This window comes from Rhinopithecus bieti, unplaced genomic scaffold, assembly GCF_001698545.2.
Source record: "Rhinopithecus bieti isolate Rb0 unplaced genomic scaffold, ASM169854v2 scaffold_32083, whole genome shotgun sequence".
In the NCBI taxonomy this organism is placed as follows: domain Eukaryota; kingdom Metazoa; phylum Chordata; class Mammalia; order Primates; family Cercopithecidae; genus Rhinopithecus; species Rhinopithecus bieti.
Window position 1 is genome coordinate 1,917,624 of NW_016814096.1, and position 24,073 is coordinate 1,941,696.

The following is a 24,073-nucleotide window of genomic DNA, read 5'->3' on the forward strand; positions in this document are numbered from 1 at the left end:
CAAAGGGGGCCGCTGAGGCTGGGAGGTGGGGGAGGGGCAGAAATAAGTGACCGTCACCTTGGAAAAATGTAGACTCATTATCTGAGGCCCACCCGCAGCCATTCTGCAGGCCTAGAGGAGGGGGTGGGGTTGGAAGCCCCTTGGGCTTGAATAGACAATTTCAGGGGATTGTCCCTGAAGGGGCATGCCCTTGATTCTACAAACAATTGGTTCGAGTTAAACATCATCTGGATCCTGCAAACGGGACGTGAAAGGCAGCCTGAAAGGGAGAGAGGCTGGGGCTTCCTGCTCAGGCTGGTTCTGTTGAGGAGAAAGCTCTAGCCACCTCGCATCTGGCATGGGGACTGATGTAGAAAAGGATAACTGGCCTTCCAGGCGGAGAGCAGAAAGGAAAGGAAAGCTTCATGAGAAGATTTGAATGCAGGAAAGAAACCAGATAGCCTCAAAAAAAACAATCTCAGTGTTAGCCCTGTCGGTGCAGGAGCAGACTGGTACCCACCACTTCTGGAGAGGCGTTTTCTTTGGAGACGGCTAAGGCACCAGCTTATGATTGCCTGTGGACCTGCTGGAGCGGAGTGAAATCCCTGTGGATGCAACCCATGCGCTCGGCACCTGGGTACTCAAGGGCTCCAGTAAGAAGGTAACTCCCCCGAGCCTGCCTGTGGCTGCTCATAGCAGGCGGAGCACGCAGGCAGTGAGCAGTGGCCCTGAATTAGGAGGTCCAGCTGCCCGGGTAAGTGATTATGTCCGTTTGGGTCCTAGCCCCTTGGAACCACGTCTGATTTTTTTTTTTTTTGGTAATTATTTTAATTTTTAATGTTTATTCAAAAATGTATTCCTGCTACCTACAGGCTCTAAGGGGCCCGCTCCCTCTCTCCCACCTCCACTTTCTCTCAACCCCCCACTCACCCTCTCAGGAGAGGAAAGGGCTGATCCCTCGTCTGGAGCCAGAATGCAACTAGATCTTGCTTTCTAGACTGGGTACTGACCGAGGCATGGGGCAGTGGGATGGGGCAACTTGTGGGGATGCTGGACACAGACCTGTGAAGGGTAGCCACTTTGTGTGACAAGTGCTAGGGAGGGGCGGCCTGCTCTACCACCTTCTTGGCCACTGCATAGAAAGATGGTGCGGGGCAGTGCGCCCCCTCCCAGTGGCCCCCAGAGGGCACCATGGGTCTGTGCGGCCCCAGGGCACCAGGCTAGGCCTTGAGCTGCCCTGCGCAGCCCCTGCTGGAATTGGGCCTTCCCAGGGACTGGGATCTTTATATCATTCCCCTAACTCCTGAGTCATGGCCAGTCACTGGCCCACAGCCACTTTGCTTCAGGTTCCCAGTGACCTTAGGAATTTCTATACCTGCCTCTGCAGGCAGGCGACTTTTTTTTTGAGAGTCTTGCTTTGTTGTCCAGGCTGAGGTGCAGGGGTGATCATAGCTCACTGCAGCCTTGAACTCCTGGGCTCTGTGATCCTCCCACCTCAGCCTCCTGAGCAGCTGGGAATACAGATGTACACCACTATGCCCAGCCAATTGGCAGGGAATGTTTTAAAAACTTGTATTTGTGCCTGAACTTTGCACCTAAAACTACAGCCATGGCCCCAGAACACTCTTGGGTCTGAGTCAGCGCCTCACCATCTCCCTCCATTACCTCTGCTAGTGGCGGCACAGCCAGCTTAGCTCAGCTGGGCCTGGAGGCAGCACTCACCCAGGGACAGGTCCCTCAAATCAGGCCAGGTCAGGCCTGGGTGAAGGAGGCCCTCCCGCCACTTTGCTGGGCTCTGCCATTTGGGGATGTGCCAGGGTTTGCAAACACCTCTGAAGACAACCCCCAAAATAGCTCCCACATAAAGGGCTGTGGAGGGGGTGGGAGTGGAGATAAGGAAAGCCTGATGGTGTCATATTCCTCAGTCATTTGGTGCCTGTCCAGCTCAGTGGCACATACGTGTAAATGTGAGCGAGGGCCGGTGAGGAATGGAGAGAGGCGAGTGCTGGGTGGCCACAGCAATGGCTTTGGTAAGGTCTTGGCTCTGAGAGGCAGGAGACCTGAGTGAGAGTCAGCTCTGGGATCTCTCCCTGGTCCTAAGAGGCTTCTCCCCAGTTCTGAACTCTGAGTAACCCTCTTCCAGCAGCAGTGAGGCCAAGGTCATTGTTAATGAGTATTTATTGTTAATAAAACCATAGTACATTTACAGTAGGTGACAACATTATTGTACAGTTAAAGTATCATACAATATTACAGCAATAAAATAATGCCTATTTCTTTGTACATCCAGTCAAGCAGCTAGTCAAAATATTTTCCAGGATTGCAAGCCCCTGGGGGCTGTTCAGGGTGACCTGAGTGACACCTCCTGAATTGCCCAGGGCTTTTGGTGAATAAATAGTTTCTAAGGTGCCGCCAGACAGCTGAAGAAGTTGCACCCAGACAGGCTGTGCCTGATGCTGCCCCAGTGTCTGGTCCATAAATACGACAGGTGTCAGGGGAGCCTGGGGCCTGCAGAATTCGAGGGCAAGGCTGGGAGGGAACACAACAGAAAGGCCTCTTCTCTCGGCCCTTATCTTCCATCAATGCCCCGTCCTTTATCTCCAAGAGCCACAGTTCCCAATGGGAAGTGTTTGCCCAGCTCTCAATCCTACATTAAAGGAGCGGAGAGACTTGACCAGGGGGCTCTGCTTCCTGGCCCCACAAAGGCAACCTAGTTGAGGCCTGAGGTTCCAGAATCCACCCATTTACTTTGGCCCCTAAAACCACAGCAAAACAAGAGCTGAGGCCATTCCTGCACAGTACCCCATCCCCTACCCCTCCATGCCAGACTTAGCTCAGAAACCATCAGCTGAGGAAATGCCCTCTGCTGCTAACTGAGCAAGCCGATAGTCCTGATGGGAGGTACTCTGGAAGCCCCAGGCACCAAAGACAATGGGGGGACTCTGGGTGCAGCAGTCATGGTGACTGGGGGGGGGGGGGGGGGGCGGCAGGCCACTGGATGCCCACATCAAGCCTGTCAAACCTTTAAAAGTTCAGGGATTTGGGCAGCCTTTGCTATGTGACATTTAGGAAGAAAATACCAGCTTTTGAATTACTATAGATGACCGGGGCCTAGGCAGTATGCATTCTATACATTCATAAGGATTCCCACACCCCCAAGAGCCCCAGATGGGATGGTCTGAATTTACTGAGGCCCTAGGAGGGCCTGGGCAGAGGTGGATCAGGACCAGCTGCCGACCTGCAGGAGGGGAGAGCGACACACAGGGGGAGTGCATGGCTGTCCTTGAGGGGCAGACTGGGATGGGGAGGAGGGCCACCAGTTGGCTACATCTCTCCTTTGCCTATCAAACAGCTCTAGAGCAGAGGAGATGAGGGTGCACTGTCTGGCTCCAAGAGGGCCTACAACCATAGCCTGACCTGGTAGGCCCTGGCATCTCCACAGGCCCTGGCGCCGGCAGCCTCCGCCCCCTGCCTCACACCCGGGAGGTGATGTAGACAGAGTGCACGCGCTCCGCCAGGGTGTTCTGCAGGTCCTGCAGTGGATCCAGGCCCTGCACTTTGCTGCTGCGGCCGTAGATGAGCTGCCGGAAGGCGTCCTGCTCCAGCAGGGCCTTCATGTGCTTGAGGAAGAAGCCCTCACAGAACAGGGCCAGTTCTGGGGCATTGTGGATCTGTAGGGCAGAGAGAGGAGGGGTGAAGCTTATGTCCTTAGTACAGCCCCACTCACCCTCACCCCCAGATACCACCTACCCATGGCCACGGCCCTGCTTAAGCCCCACCCTGGCCAGGGGAGGCGTTCCCTGTCCCTGCATCCTGAGGCCACCTCTGCTAACTCTGAACTGTTCTAGCCCCTGTCGTTTTCCTGCCTGTGTCATACTGTCATGCTGCCCTATTAAGTGGCAGTCATCCCTGTTGGATTGGAAGTTCCCATCCTAAGGGCAAGAACAGGGACTGTCCACCACTGGGTGTCCAGGGCTCAGCACCAGGCCTGGCATGTGAGTGTGCACATGGTAAATGCTGGATAAGGATGTCACTCAACAAATATCAAGGGGCCGCTCTGGGTTTTCAGTTCAGAGGTCAAGGTCTCTGCAGTGCTGCTGATGTCCTATTTTGGGGGAGGCAGAATCTGAGGAACCAAAGACAAGGTAACTGCAGACGGTGCTGGAGACTGTGAAGGAGGTAAAGCCAACGTGACAGGATGGCATGTGAGAGGCCAGGGGAGGCCTGGGGACACCAGCTGATGAAGATGAAGGGCGGGAAAGAGCTTTACAGGAAAAGGGAAGTGTCACAAAAGCCCTGGGGTCTGGGCACGCTGAGAAGGAAGCATGGTGGAGTGAAGGGAGATGTGGGCAGGACCTTGGGGGCCTTGGAAGGCATGATAAGGGCCGGCTAGTATTTAGCCTGCAGCAGGTGGAAAACCTTTGGTGGGATTAAGTATGGGAGTAACACAGTGTTTGTACTTTCTTGGCAGGGCGAGGGGAGTGTGTCTCTCTCTGTCGCCCAGGCTGGAGTGCAACGGCATGATCACAGCTCACTACAGTCTCAACCTCCTGGGCTCAAGTGGTCCTCCTGCCTCAGCCTCCTGAGCAACTGGGACCACAGGTACATGCCACGACACTCAGCTAGTTTGTAGAGGCAGGGTCTTGCCAGCATGTTTCACAGGCTGGTCTAAACTCCTGGTCCTCCTGGCTCATCCTCCCAAAGTACTGGGATTACAGGTGTGAGCCACTGTGCCTGGTCATGGTTTTTGAACTTTTTAAAGGACCTTATGGACTGCAGGGCTGAGGCCAGGAAGTAGGGAGGCTGGGCCAATGCCATTGTCCAAGAGAATGATGGTGGTGGCTTAGGGCAAGGTGAGGGCAGTAGAGATGAAGGGAAGTGGAGAAACTGCTGGTGTGTTTCAGAGGTACATGGCTTGCATTTGGGAGGGTTTTTACAATCAAATATGATTCTTAAGTTTTGAGTCTGAGCAACTGAGCAGTGACCATGTCGCTTGTTGAGATGGGGCAGCTGGGGAGGCACAGGTAGGGGAGAAAAGTAAATACCTATGGCTTTGATTTGACTCAGAGGCTCAGCAACTTGCCCAGGTGGCAGAGTTGGAATGTGAACCAAGATGCACCTGGCTCAAAAGCTCACCTCCCAAGCTACCATGTGGCCAGTGGGCAGCAGTGACCCCAGGCTACAGAGGGTTGCCTACCCTCCCTCAGCCTCTACTCTGCCCTCGAGCAGCCTGGCCACCTGCATCTCCACTATAGCTCATCCCCAGTGCGGCCACACGGCCAAGGCCCCCGTGGAGCAGAGCATGTGGTGGGAGGTGGCCAGCAGGCATCCTTGGCCCTCACCTTGGCGTATTTGTATGTGTTCACGGCGCTCTCCACGCTGAGAGTCTGGGAGCATAGGATCTCGCAGTGCCTCTGCAGGGCATCCAGCTGGAACAGGCTGGCAGCTGACAGCAGCTGGTAGGGAGGCAGAGCAGGTCTTGGGGGCCCATGGCCAGACCAGTAGCCCAGGCAGCATGGAACAGAAAGCTCCTGAGTGCCATGTGCCCTGCTGCCTCCGCCCTCAGGCCCCACTACCTTCTGATGCGCCTGGACCTAACCATCCCCGCTGGGGCACGCACTGAGGCTGGGCTCAGCGGTGTGCACAGTTCCGGTTTCTGGGAATCGCTCTTGCAGTCAAATGAAAAGGAAGAGCCACCTTACCTCTGTGAAGGGGGTAAATGGGAGACCGAGCAGCCGGGGACCCTGGCACAGGCCCCCTCCTCCTCTCCCGAGTCTCACCTCCAGGATGTCAGCGGTGGGGATCTCCATGGATTCTGTTCCTCCATAGTACAGATACTGCATCATCATCTGTGGTGGGAGGAGGCCTGCGTGAATGCCACGTGGACCTGAGGCATGAAAGTCCTTGCCAGCCCCACAGGGTACTGCTCCAGCTGCCACCTCCAGGGGCCTGTCCCTCTGCAGGTCCCCAGCTCTGTCTCTCCCTTCCTCTCCTGCTCAGGCTGAGACTTGTGTTTTCCCGGGAACGCCACCTCTAGAAGCCAACTCCAAGACCCTGTCTCCTGAGTCCCTGCCCGGATGACAAGCTCCCTCCGTGGAATGTTTCCCTACAATCCTCATAAGAACACCGTGAGTCCAGGAGGGAAGTTCCTATTCGCAGTTGGGGAAACCGAGGCCTAGGGAAGGAAGATGACTTGGCACAAGTCCCTCAGCTCCCCTGATGCCTGCAGCAGGACTCGCGTCATGCCTGGCCCCACGTGACTCACTGCTGGTGTGATCTAAATTCTACACACGGAGTAGCAATGGGGGGGTCTCTGAAGGGATGTTGAAGGACGCTGTCTCCTGCCTTCCCCTGTCTGTACAAGGATCCAATGTGGAGGTGAGAGTCCATCCGGACTGTCTCAGGTGTGCTCCCTCAAAAAGAAAGCGCGGCGCCCAGGCCCAGAGGCCCAGAGCTCCCCTCGACAGGTTGAGCCCCGCCTTGGGCTCCCAGATGAGGTGGTCCAGGACTGGGAACTATTTAGTTCTGCTGAGGTTTCAGTTACAAACTCGGCCATCACGCTGGAGCCTAGTGAGGTTCTCAGTTGGAAAAAGAAAAACAATTCTTTCTGGCTGGCTGAAGAAACGGCCCCAGCAAGGAGCTGGCAAGTGTGTAAGTAAACACGGCTCCAGCCGGCACAGTCGGGCTCTGTCAAGACCGGCCGTGAGGCTACAGAGGCACCAGCGGGTCTAGGAGAAGGCCCAGCTGCAGGGAGAGAAGTCGGGAGACGGGCCTGCCAGCCTCGTTCAGGCATCAGGAGATGTTGGCCAAGGCCCACCCTGGAGATGTCAGCCTCTCCCCACCGCTAGAGGTCTGGGAAGCTCCCACGGCCTCCTTCAGCCCCTGCTGGAGCCTGGATGGCGAGCTCATGATTGCATAGTAAGTATCCGTCTGCTCCCTCCAGACAGTGTGTGCCTTGGGCAAGCCATGCCTGGGTCCCTCTGCCCTCCCCATGCAGGGCACTGAATGGGTGCTCAGCAAGGTGTGGCACCAGCAGGAGCAGTGCCTGGAATGCCCCTCATACAGGGTTGGAGTTGGGGGACCAGGCAGGCAGGTCAGATCTTCCTTTTGGGATTCTTTGTTAAGGGATGGCCTCGGGGCAGCCCCTGGGGCCAGGCCTACCAGCCGCCTTAAGGGAGCCTACCAGGCTCCCTTCCTGGCCTGGAAGGCCACCTCCTGCTGCATTTTAGGATTCGGTTTTGGCAAGGCCCAGTCTTGGGATCCGTGGCACATGGATCTCCCTGAGGCCACTTGAATACATATGAGGCCACAGAAGTCAGATCAGAATGGCTCACCTGGAGCCTTGCTGTGGGAGCTGGGCAGCCAGCAGGCAGACGTGGGTGAATTTTGCACAGCCTGGCAGTCCCTAGCAGGATACAGGTCATGTGCCTCCTGGAGCCAGGCAGCCTGCAGGGCTAGACAGGCTGCTTGAGGAAAGGCCCCAGACAGGACCAGCTGTAGAAGGGCAGCAGGGTTTCCTTCTGTCCTAAGTGGGCCACCTGGAAGCTGAGACTGCAGAAACTATGTTGGAAGGGCAGGGTTGGGGCCCTCTGGGCTATATGCTCAGTGACTTGTTTTGTTTTGAGATGGAGTTTCGCTCTTGTTGCCCAGGCTGGAGTGTAATGGCACGATCTCGGCTCACGGCAACCTCTGCCTCCAGGGTTCGAGTGATCTTCCTGCCTCAGCCTCCTGAGTAGCTGGGATTCATTTTATATTTTTAGTAGAGACAGAGTTTCTCCATGTTGGTCAGGCTGGTCTCAAACTCCCGACCTCAGGTGGTCCGCCCACCTCAGCCTCCCAAAGTGCTGGGATTACAGGCGTGAGCCACCGTGCTCGGCTATCAGTAACTTTTACATTGATTACATGTTGAAATAATATTTTGGCTATACTGTAAGTTCAAAAATATTATAGTCAATTTCACCTGCTCTTTTTTATGTGACTAATAGTACATTTTAAATGACAATGTATGCCTCACACTCTATCCGACGGTACTGCCTAGAAGTCCTTGGGCCTCTGTTTCCTCCTCCAGAAAACAAAATAATGATCCACCCACCCTCACCCCACCCCACCCCGCCAACATGAGAGCTAATGAGATAGCTGGGGGCTGCTGGAAACTTTCAGGCTTTGTTAGGGAACCCTGACCCCAGATTAATAGCTCCAGGCTGACCCCTCCAGGGAAGCCCGGAAAGCCGGAGCTGAGGTCTGGAAGCCCCATTTGAAATGATGCCCCGGATATGGCGAAGTTCTGTACTTGGGATCCATGGGGCAAGTGCCCTGGGCCTGGTTAGAAGAGTTGGCCAGAACTTGGCAAGAGGCCCAGGGGAAGGCACATGTGTGCTCTGGAGCTGAAGCCTGTCCCCTATTTGCCCTCCCAGCAACCCCGGGAGGTGCCAAGGGGCTGCTGAGCCTGTTCTGTGACAGATGCCCTCCCTTAGCCTGGTGGGTGAGCACAGGCGACCAAGCCTGCACACATCCCCTTACAGGCAGTCGTCACCGTGGCCACATGTGTGCTCCCCAGTCTCCAGCGATTCCTGCAGCCCCTCTAGGACCTGCCTCCTGCCTGATCTGAGCGTGACTCCACCTCCCGCTCCACTCACCTGGACATGTTCCTAAAGCTGCCCATTCTCCAGTGAGTTGGATTAAGGGGTGGGAAAAGAGGGAAGGGGAGACGCCACCACTCTGTGGCCTATGCCAGAATCCTGGGCCTCCCCTCCTCCCACATCTGTCAGTTACCAAGTTCCAAGTCCCATCCACTCTTCCCTGGTCCATTTCCCTCCATTCCCCCAGCCACTGCCAATCCAGGTCACCACTGTCACTTGGTTGGATTCCTCAGCAGCCCCCTAACGGGTCCTCTGGAGGCGGCCGTGCCCCTTTTCCATCCCTTCTTACTGCTGCAAATGCAGACTTGGCCATTTTGCACATCCTGGGTTTGAATTCTGGCTCGATCACTTCCCAGCTATGTGACCTTGAGCAAGTTACTCAACTTCTCCATGCCTCCGACTCCTCTATCAAGAGGCGATAATAACACACCTACCTCCCTGGAACTGTGCTGTGGAGGCTTCAATGGAAATCAATCAAAGCACTTAGAACCCTGCCTGCCTAAGTGTTAGTGATGGTGAGCTCATCCTACTGCTTAAAACCTTGAGGGCAGTGTCTCTGTCCTGTTTGCTGTGGTATTCACCCCAAAATGTCTAAATGCTACATAAGCATGGGGATAAGTGACTAGAGAGGGCATGAGAAAGAAAAAGCCATTTTAGGCCAGGTGTGGTGGCCCACGCCTGTAATCCCAGCACTTTGGGAGGCTGATGTGGTTGGATCACAAGGTCAGGAGTTCGAGACCAGCCTGACCAAGATGGGGAAACCCTGTCTCTACTAAAAATACAAAAATTAGCCAGGCGCGGTGGCAGGTGCCTGTAAATCCCAGCTACTCATGAGGCAAGAGAATCACTTGAACCTGGGCAGCAGAGATTGCATTGAGCTGAGATTGTGCCACTGCACTTCAGCCTAGGCGACAGAGTGAGACTGTCAAAAAATAAAAATAAAAAAAAAGCCATTTTAGAAGTGGCCCCATGTGCTTCTGTGAGACTCTTTGGGGTTTGCAATCTCTCCTATTATATCACAAACCACTCCTGTGCAGGGCAAGGCCCTAGACCCACCCGCCAGCTGCCTCCTGGCATCAATCCCAGCCTGTAAGGGTGAGCTCTTCCAGCCCTGAGCCCACCACACAGCCTGGAGACCTGCAGTTGCTACTTTCTAGAAAGCTCCTCTCAGTGGGGTTCAGCTGAGATCCCAGCCAGGTCTCTTCCTCTGGACCTTGTCTGCCCTGACGGAGTTTCTAGTACGTAATCTTGTATGTTTTACAAAGCTTAGAGCCTGAAAGACCTGACCTCGATCTTCTGCAATCAGGATGTGCGCCTCAAAGCCACATGCTTGACCAGTGTGACTGGGGTTCGATGCTTGGGAGAAGCGATAGCCTCCACAGCCTCCACCAGCACTGCTCAAACTCTACTGAGCACATGGCCACCTGGGGATCTTGTGAAGATGCAGGAGGGCTGAGGCGGGGCCTGGGGCTCTGCATTTCCAACAAGATCTCGGTAATGCCCATTGGCTGGGAGCCCACCCTGATAACAAGGACTCACTCCCCAGCTGTGTGGCCTCTATCTGTCCTTGCACGTCTGTCTGCAGGCTGCCCAGACCACCTGTCTAGCGGTTAGAGCTCAGTACCCATGCAACAGGCTCTGAAGCTGCAGCCCCACAACGGGATGGCTACCTCTGCACAGGGAAAGACCTGGATGCTCTATTGATTCAACAAAATACAGAAGGCCCTGGGAATAGAGTGGACAATGTCAGCCTACGCACAGCTGCCCACAAAGGTGAGCTCCTGGGGGAGGGTCATCCCTCTGAGAAGAGGGCGGCACCAAGACCCACACACCTGAAAAATATGGTACTTCATGTCGCTGATCTCAATGGTCTTGCTGCTGTCCCCATCCTGTTCTGATTTATTGGTCATTAGTGTCTTGAACCTGGAGTAAAGGAGACAAAGCAAGGCAGATTTTGAACCTTTTCCTCCACCACTGTGTGGCGATGGCACCGTCTGTCACCTGACTGGCTACCAGGGGACGGAGCATTTTAAAAATGACTGCTGTGCTCCTAAAATAATTTTCAGCAAGTACCATTTTACACCGTCTTAGGAAGACATCTGGGCTGAGCCCGATTCTGTCCCCACCACCCACCATACAAGCGACCTGACTCCTGTGGCCAGAATGCTGACTCTTCATTCCAGAATATGTTTGCTAATAATCAACAAAGCAGTAACTCGGCCAGAAAGAACACCACCTCAGAGCCCCTCTTTCCTGCTGCCCCGGGTCCACCCTGCCTTGTCCCACTGTGGGGTGAGTGGGGCTCTGCTGCCACGTGACCGCAGTCTGAGGGGCACAGGCTGTAGGGTACAGCCCTAGCGAGTCACTCTTCGTCACCTCGAATCTGAAACAAGGTGCTTCTGTGCCACTGGGCTGGGAGTTTGTTATCTGAGGCTGCCTACCTGTTAGAAGCTGTCACCAGCAGGACTTTATGTGCATAAAACAGTTTTCCTTCCACTAGGAAGGTCACATCCGACATCTCCTTATTGTTCAAAAAGTGTGGATCTGTGGAAAGCGAGGAGACAGAGGGATATGACCAAGGAGTCCCCTGCTGGGGGTTGCTTGTGTGTGCTGTAAGGTGCGTGTCTGGGGTTGGGGGTGGGACATAGGGGTGAGGAACAGAGAAACTGAGGCTGGAACCTTGTCACTTGGAAATGGAAAGATGACAAAGTGGGGAGGGTGCAGGAAAAGGAAGAGGGGGAGGGCGTGTGGCAATGCAGGGCGCGGGGGGCGGGCATTCACCTAGCCTGGCCGGCAGGGTCTTCCGGACCTCTGGGATGCTGGGGATGGGGCTGCTGCCATAGCAGTGGGTGAAGATGGCAGCCAGTTGCTGGATGACGGAGTCGTTCTGTGGGGAGGGGAGAGAGGGCCTGTGAGCTGCCTGCTGTGGCTGGCTGTTCACAGATGTAGATACATTAGGCTAATTTCAAAAGTCCAGGCCAGGATTAGTGCAGCCGCTGTCTTTTGTTCCTGCTAGATGTGGCTTGGCAAGAGATGCCTGTTCCTTCATCAGTGATTCCCCAAATGGCTTTTTTGGCCAGGTTCCAGCCCAGACACATCCATGGCCTCTGCCCTCTACAGCCAGGCAGTGCAGGTCTAAGTCTGGGTGCTGTGTGTGTGTGTGTGTGTGTGTGTGTGTGTGTGTTGGGGTGGGGGAGTCCCTGGGTGCTGGGGGTGAGCGTGTGTGTGTGTGTTGGGTCGGGGGGGTCCCTGGGTGCTGGGGACAGGCGTGTGGGCGTGTGTGTGTTGGGTGGGTGGGGGGTCCCTGTGTCTTTCCACACGTCTGCCTATGTGTCCATCTGTGTGTCCCATGGTCTGAGTCTGGGCCGTGGGCTTGGGAACCGGCCACTGGCCACACTCACTTTGCTGGTCTTGAGGATGTCAAACATGAGCTGCAAGCCCTCGGTCACCAGCTCCTCGTTGTACTCCTCCTCTTTGATGGAGCTGAAGTCCCGCAGGAGGCTCTGCACCACCGAGTACCGTGACTGCGAGAAGGAGGTCCTCAGAGACTCAATCCAGATGTGCAGCTTCCAGGGGACCCCTGGCCCAGGCAGGGAAGGGCAGGCAGTCACGCACCACAGCTAAGCGCTCCCGGCACAGACCACAGCCTTTTCTGGGCAGACTCTCCCAGGATACCCCAGGTGTCTGCAGAGCACCCCGCCCACCCCCTCCCGCCTGCCCCCTTCCTGTGCGCGGAGTGGCCCTCTCAGGATGGCCATGGAATGAAAGCTTTAATTCATTCTAATAGGTCTTGCTGGCAGGTCAGAGTGGAGTTTCAGGTTCTCATGAGATGAGGTGGAGGGGTGGCTTCGGCCCAAATGCAGGGAACTCAAGCTCTGAAAGTTGACAGCCCAGCCTGGGGAATTTGAAGCGTGGGCCCAGCACCCATGGTAGCCTTTTTGCTTATTGCGCTCAAAAATGACTCGCTAGAGAGGTCTCATAGTTGTGGAGGGGTGGCCAGGAGGGCTTGGATGGCCAGAGAATATGCCAGGCACTCAAGGACACACAGGCCTCCTTGCCTGCACGGAAGCTCAAAATGAACCTGGTCCTATCACGAGGCGCTGTCCCAGCACACAGATCACTGGAATGTTACTGCACATCCCCGGGCACATAATGACTTTTACCAGTTCCCCAGCGTGTGTCAGCAGGGCCATAACTTAAAATTGCTGTGGGAAGTTCGTGACATAAACTAGTCATGTCCCTGGTAATTAGGGAGACAGCTTCTTACCCCAGCCTCACTGTGGATTAAAGAACTGATGGCATTCCCCAGCGACACATGGACAGCAGTGTGGTGCTGTTACTACCTTTGGGTTACTGACTGCAGGTGGGGGTGACATCTCTATTTTCGAGGCTGATCACTGCTGTCTTGGCCCAGCCCTGGGGGGTTGTGGCCCTGTGATGACAGTGATGGTGCTATCATCCACCAAGTGCTCACAGTGGCCACCGTGCCTTGTACTTTAGGTGATGTCACCCCATTCTTAGATAAGGATCATTAGCACCAAACCCACAGAGGCGGCAATTGAGGCTTGGAGAGAGGACGTGGCGTGCAGCTAACACAGGACCTGACCTAAGTCTGTCTAACTAGCTTCCCTGGAGGACACCAAAAGTCCACACACGCGCAGACCCAAGGAGTGCAAGGTCAGCTGAGTGACAGGACTGCCGTCTCAACAGCATGGAGTCCCGGGGTGCAGAGGCGCCCAGCGCTCCACATCCCTGGGCTGGGACTGGGGAAAGGGCAGCGAAGCTCCAGCCAGGCAGGGTGGAGGACCCGAGGGCAGAGGGCTGGGCCGTGACCCCAAGACATGGCACTGTTGGGCACTGTCTGAGACCCAGGGCCCCTCCTGACCTGGCCGTGTAGCAGGGGGGTCCCAGCCTCTACCCTGTCTGTGCTCAGCTGCCCTGGGGCTTGTCTGTCCCTGCGGGCCCTGGCCCTCTCAGGCCTGCTGAAGAGCACCTGGGAGTGACTGTGTGTGTCCATATGCATGCACGGACATGCGTGTGCACGCCTGCGAGGCCTCACCCAGCGCCCTCAGCTCCATGGTGATGTCCACATAGCCATGCTCGGCGCTGTAGTACATGGCCTCCTGCAGGGCCTTGGTGCGGGTCCGGCTCAGCCGCACAGGCCCCTCGCTGCCGCTGCCCTGGCTCGACGCATCGCTCTCCTCCACACCCTCGGCCAGGATCTCCTCCAGGGACAGCACGTCCGCTTTAGCCTGCTGTGGCTGCGTCAGGAGCTTCCTCAGGACGTTCCTGCAGGCCCAGGGATGAATGAAGGCGAAGGCTGAGGTCCCATAGGCAGTGCCCACCTGAGGTGTCCTCTAGTACCCCCCTGCCCCGATGGGCTGCTCTGGGGCATCCGAGGGCTCAGAGGTTCATGGCGTTCCTCCTCTAGGCAGGCCAGGGTCCCAGGGTCACCGATCCCCACACACCTCCGAGAGGCAGGGCAGGGTACAGGGGAACCCACCCTTCTACCATCCCGGTATTGCCGAGAAGTCATAGGCTTCGGGGCTGAGCGAGCTCTGCCATTCTGGCTGTGTGAACTTAGCCAGGTCACTCTACCTCTCTGAGCCCTGACTGCTTTGGTATCTGTATTACAGCGTGTCATTATATCACACTTTCCCGGGGCTCATGTGAGGCTGATGTAAAGGGTTTAAATGCAGAGCCTGAAACACGGCAGGTCTTTCTAAATAGCAGCTGACTATGCACGTGAAAGTGTCTAAAACACAGGAAGAGCCCGGTAAGTACTCGTTTGGTCCCTTCATGTTGATAAGGATGAACTGAGATGGATGTCATGTAGAATTTATTCATGTTTACGAATGAAGACACAGAATATTAGACCCCAGAGGACGCTTCCCCCTGCTGCTGCTTTAAGCCTCGTCACAGGCGATGGATCTGTCTTGCTCAAGTCCACTCCAGGTCGGGGTACAGACCCCGGACTTCTGGTTCCAGGACCTAGGCTCATTCTGTCGCGTCCTGTGGCCTAGGGCTCTGGGACGGATGCAGCATGGGTGGGGCTGCAAGTTTCCCGGTGGCTGATCTCTCCACGGCCACCCTGCAGACCTGCCAAGCCCATGGCCTGGAGGTGCCCTTCCAAGGACCCAAGGTCCCTCCCAAGGGCTCCTGGACTTGCTAGCTCAGGCAGTTTACAGAGCACCTTGTTTGGGCCGGGCACTGGCACGTGAAGGTGAACTAGCCACGGTGCCTGTCCCAAGGGTCCTGTGCTCAGAGTGACAGGCGGATGAGCAGGCAGGCAGTCTCCACACAGGGTGAAGAGGCCTCCATGGGGGATGCAGGCACTGGGCGGGGTGGAGTGGCCTAGAGGTGGCGATGTGGAAGATGGTGCCTGGAGGGTGAGGGCGGCCGAGGTGGGTGAATGTGGGGGTGGGCTGGAGACAGCTGGAGAAAAAAGCATTCTAGGGGAGGGGACCCCAGCCAGAGCATGAGCCTGGTGACAAGAATGGTGTCGGGGAACTGGAAGTAAGTGTCCTGCCTGCCAGCCCTGCTTTTTTGGCCGTTTCTGCCCTGTAATAACCCCTTGTCTGGTCTCCCTCTTGCCCCTCCATGCTGCCCCTGACTTCAGCCTGCTGCTGTCCCGCCACACCCCTGGGCAGGCCTGGTCCCCACAAAGCAAGCTCTACCATCTGCACCTGGGGTAGGGTGCAATTTTGCACCAGGAGCCTCTGCACAGCTCAGCCATGTGCTGTTTGGACGCCCAAGGCCACTTGGGCACTGGAAGGACCACCAGCAGGCATGGGAAGCCGCGTGGTCCTGAGTGGGCTCTGGCAGCTGCAGAGTGGCCTCTCACTGGGAAATGGGACGGTTTGCCCTCGGCGTCAGGAGGCCCAGGCTTCAGTCCCAGGTCTGCCAGGAACCAGCTGTGGGTCTTCCCCCATCTCCGGCCCCTGTGCTAAACTCCTCCATGTTTCTGGTTTATGAGCACACAGGCCCCCTGTTTTGGGAAAGGTCTCTGGGCCTAGCTCTTCTGCTCCCATTGGGGAAACTGAGGCTCCTGTGAGCTTATTTCAGTGCCCTCATGTCACACAGGGTGAGAATCCTGGGCAGGTACCTGTGGCCATGGGCAGCTGAGTGGCTGAAGCAGTTCATGTCCTCATGGAGGGAGGAACCCATGCCGTGGGCCTCGAGCATGCTGAGGAGGGGGTCAGCGCCTCGGCTTAGCAACAAACTGACCAGCTCGTAGTTCCCTGAAAGAGAAAGCGAGCAGCACGGAGGACACTGAGACGGTGGCCGCCAGGGCAGCTGAGGCGAAAGGGAAGGGAGAGCGGGATTCTCGCAGCTCTGAATGCTGGAATAAATCAGTAAACCCCACACTCATTTCCATTTGGCGGAAGTGGAGGGAGAGGAAGAAGGCTGGCTGTGCCCTGCCCCTGTGCCCCCTCCCTGGGTCTCCAGAGGGAAGGGCCTCCCTGACCTGCTGGGTCCTGCCAGATGCTGAGCCCAACAGAAACTGATAGGTAGGGCCAGGGGAAGCCCCCCAGTGGCCCAGAGAAGGGGTTTTAAGGCCCCCGCACAGGGTCTGTGTGTGCTACAGAGACCCCTGCACGTCCAGCTACATGCCTGGCCAGGCTGGGGGGCACTACAGGGAAAGGTAGACAGAGCCTCCGGGTAGCAGGTGCCTACCTGCCGCAGAGGCCAGCTGCAGGGGCGTCTCCGCGTAGCTGTCCTCACCGCCGTTCACTGCCGAGCCCTCCACATGGGCACCAGCGTCCAGCAGCAACTGCCAGGGGCACAGAGGAGGAGGGCACTGCTCAGCATGGCAGGGAGCACCTGGGAAGGGCCAGGGTGCTTTGCGAACAGGGCCTTTACTTCTCTCCAGGCATGTGACCAAGATGCGGTTCACCCCAGCAGCTGAGGAACTGGAACTTTAGAACTCCAGGTTATCCTCAGGGCTAAGTTTCTAGAATCTTCAACTCCATTATTGTGGCCCAGGACCAAGCCCCTAAGCTGTGAGGACCTCTGAGCTTTTTCTGTCTTTCAAATGCTTTCCCATGAACTGACTGCAGCCACCTTTCCAAGAATGCATGTGGATGAGCAGCACAGAAAATGCTGCCCCCAATCTATGGGGTAAACTGTGGCTCTGGGTGGCAGCACGTGCTGGAGTCAGAAGGAGCAGGGTGTCAGGGCTGGCCACTGACCAATGAGTAACCCCAGGCAGGTACTTCAATTCCCGGAGCCTCAGTCTTCCTCATCCACAGAATGGGAAGAGAGGCCTGCTTCCCTTAGGCTTCTCGTCGGAGAGGTACAGCAGGTACCCCAGGATGGCAGGTGGTGGGGCTGGAGCAGGAAGTCCCAGTCTAGGAAGGGCGGGCTTTGACAGGGGACCGATGGTGCAGAGTTAACAGATACCAGGCAGTTCCAGATGAGCCGGTCCTGGCTCTGCCTTGGGGCAGAGGTAGGGTCTGCATTACTCCAACTGGTGACTTTCAGTTCCCGTTTCACCTTCCCTGACCAGCTGCTCTGGAGGGAGCAATCTTCCAGCCCTCCCAGGCTCCTAAAGACCAAACCTTCCTCCAAGCATGCATGGCAGCCTAGGGGAGCCCAACTGCCCTTTGCCTGGAGACCAGGAGTGGAGTTCGGGCTGACCTCTCCGGACTGTGTGGCATGGGGGACAGCCATCACTGGAGATACAGCAGTCAGAAATCAGTCATGGCCCGACTCCCTGCACCAGTGCCAAGGCAGTGGAGGTGGGGGCCTGTTCATTGGGGCAAAACTAGGCATGGGTTCAGGCAGGCTCAGGGCACAGCCCCGTGGACCCAGTCTGAACTGAGGTTGGGATTTTGCTCTGGTCCATATAAGGCAAAGGCGGCAGGATGTGGTGGCCAGTGGGTAATGGCCACTCCCGGAGTCCTTGCTGTAGGCTAGGGCCATGAATCAGCCAGACACAATCCCTGCCCTCAGAGGCCTTGCAACCTAGTGGGGAGCGAGGGTGTCATGCCAACTCCCTGGAAGGGGTGCCATGAAACCCTGCGCATGCCAGCAATCTGAGGACCTGGGAGTAAGTGCATGTGGCTGGAGCCCCTGCTGGCATGGGGAGCTGCTCTGCCCACAGCTGCTGCTTCTGTAACCACCACCTGTCCCCACGCCAGCACAGCTACCTGGGCCGAGGTGGGCAACCTGTGGCTTGGCTCGACAGATGAACCGTGCCAATCTGAATCCTAAGGAAGTAGGGAGGAGACAGAATTGCACAGAGCCCATGATATAGAGCTGGCCCTGTGGTAGAATTCACGAGAGAGGAGAAAAGGGAAGGGTCAGAAAGGTGGCTGGAGGCGAGAAAGCTGAGTGGGGCTGGGATAGCCCCCAGTGTGCCCGACACGAGAGAGACAGAGATGCCGGGAGGGCACGACAGGACCCTAATGCTGCCTGGACCTGGGTCTTGTTTCCTAAAATTACACATGTCCTTGCACTAACCCCTTTCCTTGAGGCAACTTGGGTGGGCCACTGCCCTGTTGATCAGGTGAGCTGGCCTTAAGCAGTGCCTTTGGGATGTCTCATTCAGGGCACCTGCCCACTCAGCTGAGGCTGGGGCCGTGCTTGGGGCCCAGCTCACCTGGTAAGCTGGGGGGCATGGTGTTCACCTGGCAGGAGCTCACCTGGACCACAGAGATGTGTCCATGCAGCACAGCAAATGTCAGTGAGGTCCAGTGCCGGCTGTCAGGGTGGATGGAAGGATGCCTGGGAGAGTTGCTTGGAACCTGGAAAATACCACAAATCATCTGTGTTTTCTGGGCACCCGAGTGAAGGGAGTACCCTGCAGGGATGGTGAACAGGAGTTAACAAGTGCTTTCGACATTCGATTGGTAATGTTTGCCTGTAGCACAAAGTGGACAACGCTCAAAAAGAGAGGATAGGTGTTTAATTAGCAATGTCTGCCCTGGGCAAAAGAGGGCAGATTGGGAGTGCTTTATGCTTCAGAGGGAGGCAGAGCTAGAAGTATTTGGGGATGGAAGGAATGGCTGGAGATTAGGCTGGTAAAAGGAGGAAGATACCATGAAAACAGAATCACAGCCCATCTCTCCACTCAACTCCTGCCTCAGTCCACTTCCTCTCAGACAGAAAGCCCAAATCTTGAGGAGACTTCCCTGTGCTAACGGTGGCCTCTGTGCATCTTGTCTTTCCAGTCTTGCACATCTACTCAATTGCCCAAAACATCAAGCCCAGCATGTTTGTTGGAGACCTCGTAGTGATCCTTGCTGGCCTAGGACCTGGGTGCAGCTCTGTGGGGCTTCCTCACCTGGATGTCCAAGTTTGCCCCGGCATCAATCAACATCTGGACCATTGCTTCGTCCCCAGCAGCGCAGGCATACATTAGCGGCGTCATACCCTGAGCAAATCAAATGCACATGCTGAACTGTTTGCAAACAGAACACAACACCATGTACCCATAGGCCTCTGCCCCAGAAACCACAGATCGGGCCCCCTGCCACCCCAGCCGAGCATCCTGTGCTCCCCCAGGCTTTGTGCTTCCTGGGCTGCTGGGCATAGGGCATGGGGAAGGTGAGTGGGGGCATTGCCAGGAGCACTGCAGGATACTGGAGCGGGGCCCAGCACAGGCTGTGCAGCCAGGCTTGGTGCCAAGGCCGCCTCTGCCATGGGGAGCTGTAAACTTGGTACAAGTCATTTGCCCTCTCTGTGCCTCAGTTTCTTCATCTGTAAATGGGGAACCAGAGCAGTATCTTATCTCCCTCAAAGGGTTGTTGTAGAGTGTGGATTAATATGTATAAGGTGCTTAGTTCAGAATGAGCTCACCTTGATTAAGAGCTACCTAATTAAAATACCAACAACACAACAGCACTCTCACGGCTACTATGCCACACAGCCTCACCCAGGCCCTGTGCGTGGAGATCACTGTGCTAGTGATTAGCATGCAGCATCTCCCTCCACCATCGTAATATTCCCATTCTCCCCATTTTACAACTGAGGAGCAGAGAAGGGGAATTAACTGCCCAAAGTCACACAACTAGCGAGAGGTTGAACTCGGGGCAGGACCCAGGCCTCCATAAGCTGTGAAGCCCGAGTTTGCGGCGTCTCACGAGATGGTAAAGGAGACATTTGACTTCAGTGTCTTCTGCTACTGAGCAGTTCAGAGCGTTCCTGCAAGCTGAGTCCTACTGTCTCCCTGGGTTAGGTGGGCAGTTGGCGGGCCGCCTCCCTGGCTGGGAATCCTCCTCTGTGGCTGGCAACAGCAAAGGCAGTGCAAACTGTTTATTCCATGGCTGGATCCCAGCAAGTGTTTGCCTGGTGCCCCGTGATGTTATTTATTAGGATATTTGTGTGTAGACAAGATCTCCTTACCTCATAAATCCTTGCCTAGTGGCCAGAGATAAAGCAATGGCCTGAGATTAATCATGGGGTGAGAGGGCTGTTTGCCCACAGATCGTTGTATAAATACTAAGGTTTAGGGAACAAACAGGATTGAGCACTTAGACAAAAGCCAACACCACAGAATAAAATCTGGCTTTGTTTCATCTCCCTGTGGACAGACTTGACTTACTTTTTTCTCCACACATCTGTACACAATTTGGAGTTTAAACCAAATGATGGGCCCTGTGAGGAGACACTGCTTTTTCCCTTGTCCCTGTCCCCACGCACTCCAGACATAGAAAGAGGCCAAATAGCCGGGCGCGGTGGCTCAAGCCTGTAATCCCAGCACTTTGGGAGGCTGAGACGGGCAGATCACAAGGTCAGGAGATCGAGATCATCCTGGCTAACCCGGTGAAACCCCGTCTCTACTAAAAAATACAAAAAACTAGCCGGGCGAGGTGGCGGGCGCCTGTAGTCCCAGCTACTCGAGAGGCTGAAGCAGGAGAATGGCGTAAACCCGGGAGGCGGAGCTTGCAGTGAACTGAGATCCGGCCACTGCGCTCCAGCCTGGGCGACAGAGCGAGACTCTGTCTCAAAAAAAAAAAAAAAAAAAAAAGAGGCCAAATAAAACCAGATTTCAGGCGTCGTCGTCATATTGACAGCAACACAATAATCATCGTATTGGCAATAAAATCGGAATGAACATTTGCTGAGTGCTGAATATGGGCTGGATGCAGACTTCCCCCTAACCCTATGTGGCAGGTGCTATCATCCCCCACCTTAGAGGGGAGGAAACTGAAGCACCTCGGGGAGGCAGAGTAACTTGTTCAAGATGCTACAGCTCTTACACAGCCACTAAATCCTAGGTCAGTCTGAAGCTAAAGTCCACGGCTTCCACACTGTGCTGTTCAAGAAGACTCCACTGGGACAAAAGCTCCCACAAGGCCCTGGAGCCTGTGTGGACGGAGAGGCTCCCACGAGATCCCACAGCAGCCTGTCACCTGCCACTGCCCTCCGGAAGCCCAGTACTGGGCCTGTGGTCCTTCCCCAACCCCCGGCCTGGGTCCACGCCCTGATTGCCCCACCCCATGCTCCTTATGTCCCTTTCCCTGGAATCCCTTCCCGACTCCTCTCTGCTCCGTCCCCATGCTGCCCTCCCCCAGGCTCAGCTCAACCGCCTCCAGCACGAAGCTTCCCCTGGCAGCCTGTCCCACCTGTCAGAGTCCACCCTGGCCTCACGGTCTGCCCGGAGTTTCATCGCACGCTGCACTGCGCTGTCACCTCATCTGAGAACGCTGCCTTAACTCGCCACTGTCATCTAACTCCCCACGCTCTGGGTGGCCTTGCAGACCCCACACTGCCCTTCTGCGCATGGTAAGTGCTCTCAGTACAGTGTCAAATAAACACACAGGATATTCCATAGTGGTTGAGAGGCTGGGTCTGGCTGCTCAGATTCTCCACCCAGCTCTGCTCCTTACTAGTGGTGTGACCTTAGGTAAAGCAACCTCTCTGTCCCTCAGTTTCCTCATCTATACAATGGGGAAAATAATAGTGCTACATCACCATCACAGGGCTGCTGTCAAGAGGAAATGAGTTAATTTATGTGAAGCACTTAGAACAATGCCTCGAACATAGTAAATGCTATATAAATTTTAGCTGTTCACAGCAAAAGTAAAAAACAAAACAGATGCGAAACTCAAGTTAAAGCCTATGTAAAACTACATCACCTCCAACATTTCCTACCCATTTTCATGCTTCATTTTAGTCCTCAGCACTTTAAATTAACATCCTCTACATTTTACACATCTATGTTTCTTATTATCTGTCTCCCCCACTAAAATGGTAGCTCCATGAGGACAAGGGTTTCTATGCCCCGGCAAGTAGTCGGCCCACAATAGGCCATACTACAGGGTTAGCGACCGTGTCCCTAGCTGGAGATGAAGCTCACTCTCCTGAACTCCTTCCTAGCCTTGCACCACCTGAAACAGTGGCCAGCTGTCCAGCCAGGGAAGTGGAAGCCACAGGACAAAGTTTTTCCAAGGGGTACTAGAAGTCTCCAAGCTGACACTCTACGTGACCAGGCAGGGGGCAGCAGGGTTTAGGGAGGTAGCCTGCCTCTTCGAAGCACAGAGCTGAGCAAGTCTCAGGGTTAAGAGAGAGGGCCGCCAAGGCTGGGAGCTAAGAATTCCCAACTCTGGTCCTCGCACCTATCTTAGTGGAGCTCTCAGGACGTACCTGGTCATCCATGGTGTTAACCCCATCTGGCCCCAAGGCCTCAATGGCTTGGTTGATGAGGTCCGTCCTCCCACAGTTGAGCATGCGGAAACCCAGGTCCTGGTTGAATTTTTCAGTAGCTGCTCGGGCATCCAGCCTCCGGAAGGAACTGAAACAGTGTTCAGGTCTGCCCAGAAGAGACCCAAAGGTGCATGTGACTGTATGCAGACAGCAACTTTCAATGATGTGACACAGATGCATGAGGCTTACATGTAGAGTGAGGATGAGGATGGGTGGGGAGAAGGGCCAGGGGGTTATGATCAGATCAGCAATTACTGTCCCCATCATGTTCTATGACATGAAGAGCACACATTTCTGCTTTTCTATAAGTACATTAAAAAATTGCTTGGGGGCCAGGTGCAGTGGCTCACACCTGTAATACCAGCACGTTGGGAGGCCAAGGCAGGTGAATCACTTGACGTCGGTCAGGAGTTTAAGACCAGCCTGGTCAACATGGTGAAACCTCGTTTCCACTCAAAATACAAAAATTAGCCAGGCATGGTAGCATGTGCCTGTAATCCCAGCTAATCAGGAGGCTGAGGCAGGAGAATCAATTGAACCCAGGAGGCGGAGGTTGCAGTAAGCCAAGATTGTGCCACTGCACTTCAGCCTGGGCAACAGAGCAAGACTCCATCTCAATCAATCGATCGATCAATAAGTAAGTAAGTGTTCTGAGCCCTTGTTGCTTCAACTGGCAGAAAACAAAGACTCATGTAAAATAATCTGTTATGGGGCTGCCCCGAGCAGGAAGCAGCTCCCACCTGGACTCGTGCCATAGCACTTGGTTATATACTGTTTGCATCGAGCAGGCTGCACTCAGCCTATAAACGGTCACCGTGGCCAGGTTCTAGTGTTTAGCTCTGTGTTCTCTCTCTTTAAGGCTTCCTGGTGAGGCCCAGAAGTACCAAAGAGATGGCAGAGAGTGGCATAGACTCCCATTTGCAAACAATGCAATCTACAAGGAAAGTCACAGATAATGCCTGTGTTATAGGGGTCACATCACGGATGTCCAGTTGGCAGCTTTGGCCTGGAGCCTTGGTTGGGCCAAAGTGTAGAAAGTTCATGTCCTAGAATGGGGTTTGGGCCTTCTGCATGAAGACAGAGGAGGCCATAACCTGATTTGGGCAGAGGGTTAAAAAAAGATATAAGGCCGGGTGCGGTGGCTCACGCCTGTAATCCCAGCACTTTGGGAGGCGGAGGTGGGTGGATCACCTGGGATCAGGAGTTTGAGACCAGCCTGACCAACATGGTAAAACTCCATCCCTACCGAAAATACAAAATTACCCGGACGTGGTGGCGCATGCCTGTAAGCCCAGCTATTTGGGAGGCTGAGGCAGGAGAATCGCTTGAACCCGGGAGGCAGAGGTTGCAGTGAGCTGAGATCGCGCCACTGCACTCCAGCCTGGGCAACAGAGCGAAACTCTGTCTCAAAAAAAATAATTTTTTTTTTTAATTAAAAAAAAAAGTAGATAAAAGGCTCTCACAGGCTGAGGATGGCCAGAGAAGCTTCTCTAGAAAAGCTCCTCAGCAAATGAGTCTACTGTGAGAGGCACTTAGGGAAGGAAATCAGGAGCACAGGCTTGGAGGCCGTATGGACCTGGGTTCAAATCTGAGCACAGTAAAGTGCTAGCTGAGTATCTGTGGGCAAGTTACTGTTCCCCTCTGACCTTCAGCTTCTTCATCTGTAAGATGGGCATGATTGCCTCTTCTCTACACTTGTCATGAGGACTAAGATAATACACATAAAGAGGAAGGGCTCACAGCACCTACACCCAGGAAGGGCTCCATGTGGTGTCAATTACAGGAACAGAGGAAAGAATGGG

The 24,073-nt window shown here is 55.1% G+C and overlaps 1 protein-coding gene and 1 long non-coding RNA gene across 3 annotated transcripts in view; one reads left to right on the forward strand and one right to left on the reverse strand.

Moving 5' to 3' along the window:
* Positions 1-2,139: 2,139 nt before the first annotated feature.
* ABTB2 (ankyrin repeat and BTB domain containing 2) overlaps positions 2,140-24,073 on the reverse strand; it is a 211,476-nt gene continuing 189,542 nt past the window's right edge. The window contains exons 5-17 of the mRNA XM_017849690.1: positions 22,212-22,377; positions 18,907-18,996; positions 18,266-18,367; positions 16,296-16,392; positions 15,724-15,859; positions 13,678-13,907; positions 12,020-12,198; positions 11,400-11,505; positions 11,060-11,162; positions 10,451-10,541; positions 5,760-5,828; positions 5,322-5,435; positions 2,140-3,650 (exon numbers count right to left, since the gene is read on the reverse strand). Coding sequence (XP_017705179.1) covers positions 3,453-3,650; positions 5,322-5,435; positions 5,760-5,828; positions 10,451-10,541; positions 11,060-11,162; positions 11,400-11,505; positions 12,020-12,198; positions 13,678-13,907; positions 15,724-15,859; positions 16,296-16,392; positions 18,266-18,367; positions 18,907-18,996; positions 22,212-22,377 — 1,681 coding nt within the window. The 3' untranslated portion in view covers positions 2,140-3,452. The remainder of the gene's footprint in view (positions 3,651-5,321; positions 5,436-5,759; positions 5,829-10,450; positions 10,542-11,059; positions 11,163-11,399; positions 11,506-12,019; positions 12,199-13,677; positions 13,908-15,723; positions 15,860-16,295; positions 16,393-18,265; positions 18,368-18,906; positions 18,997-22,211; positions 22,378-24,073) is intronic.
* On the forward strand, positions 4,541-11,128 carry LOC108513818 (uncharacterized). 2 transcript variants are annotated; one of them, XR_001881031.1, is made up of 3 exons: positions 4,541-4,581; positions 5,980-6,897; positions 9,884-11,128. It is a non-coding gene; the product is annotated as an uncharacterized LOC108513818 (long non-coding RNA). The 2 variants fall into 2 exon arrangements; XR_001881030.1 differs by lacking the exon at positions 4,541-4,581 and having other exon boundaries at positions 5,840-6,897.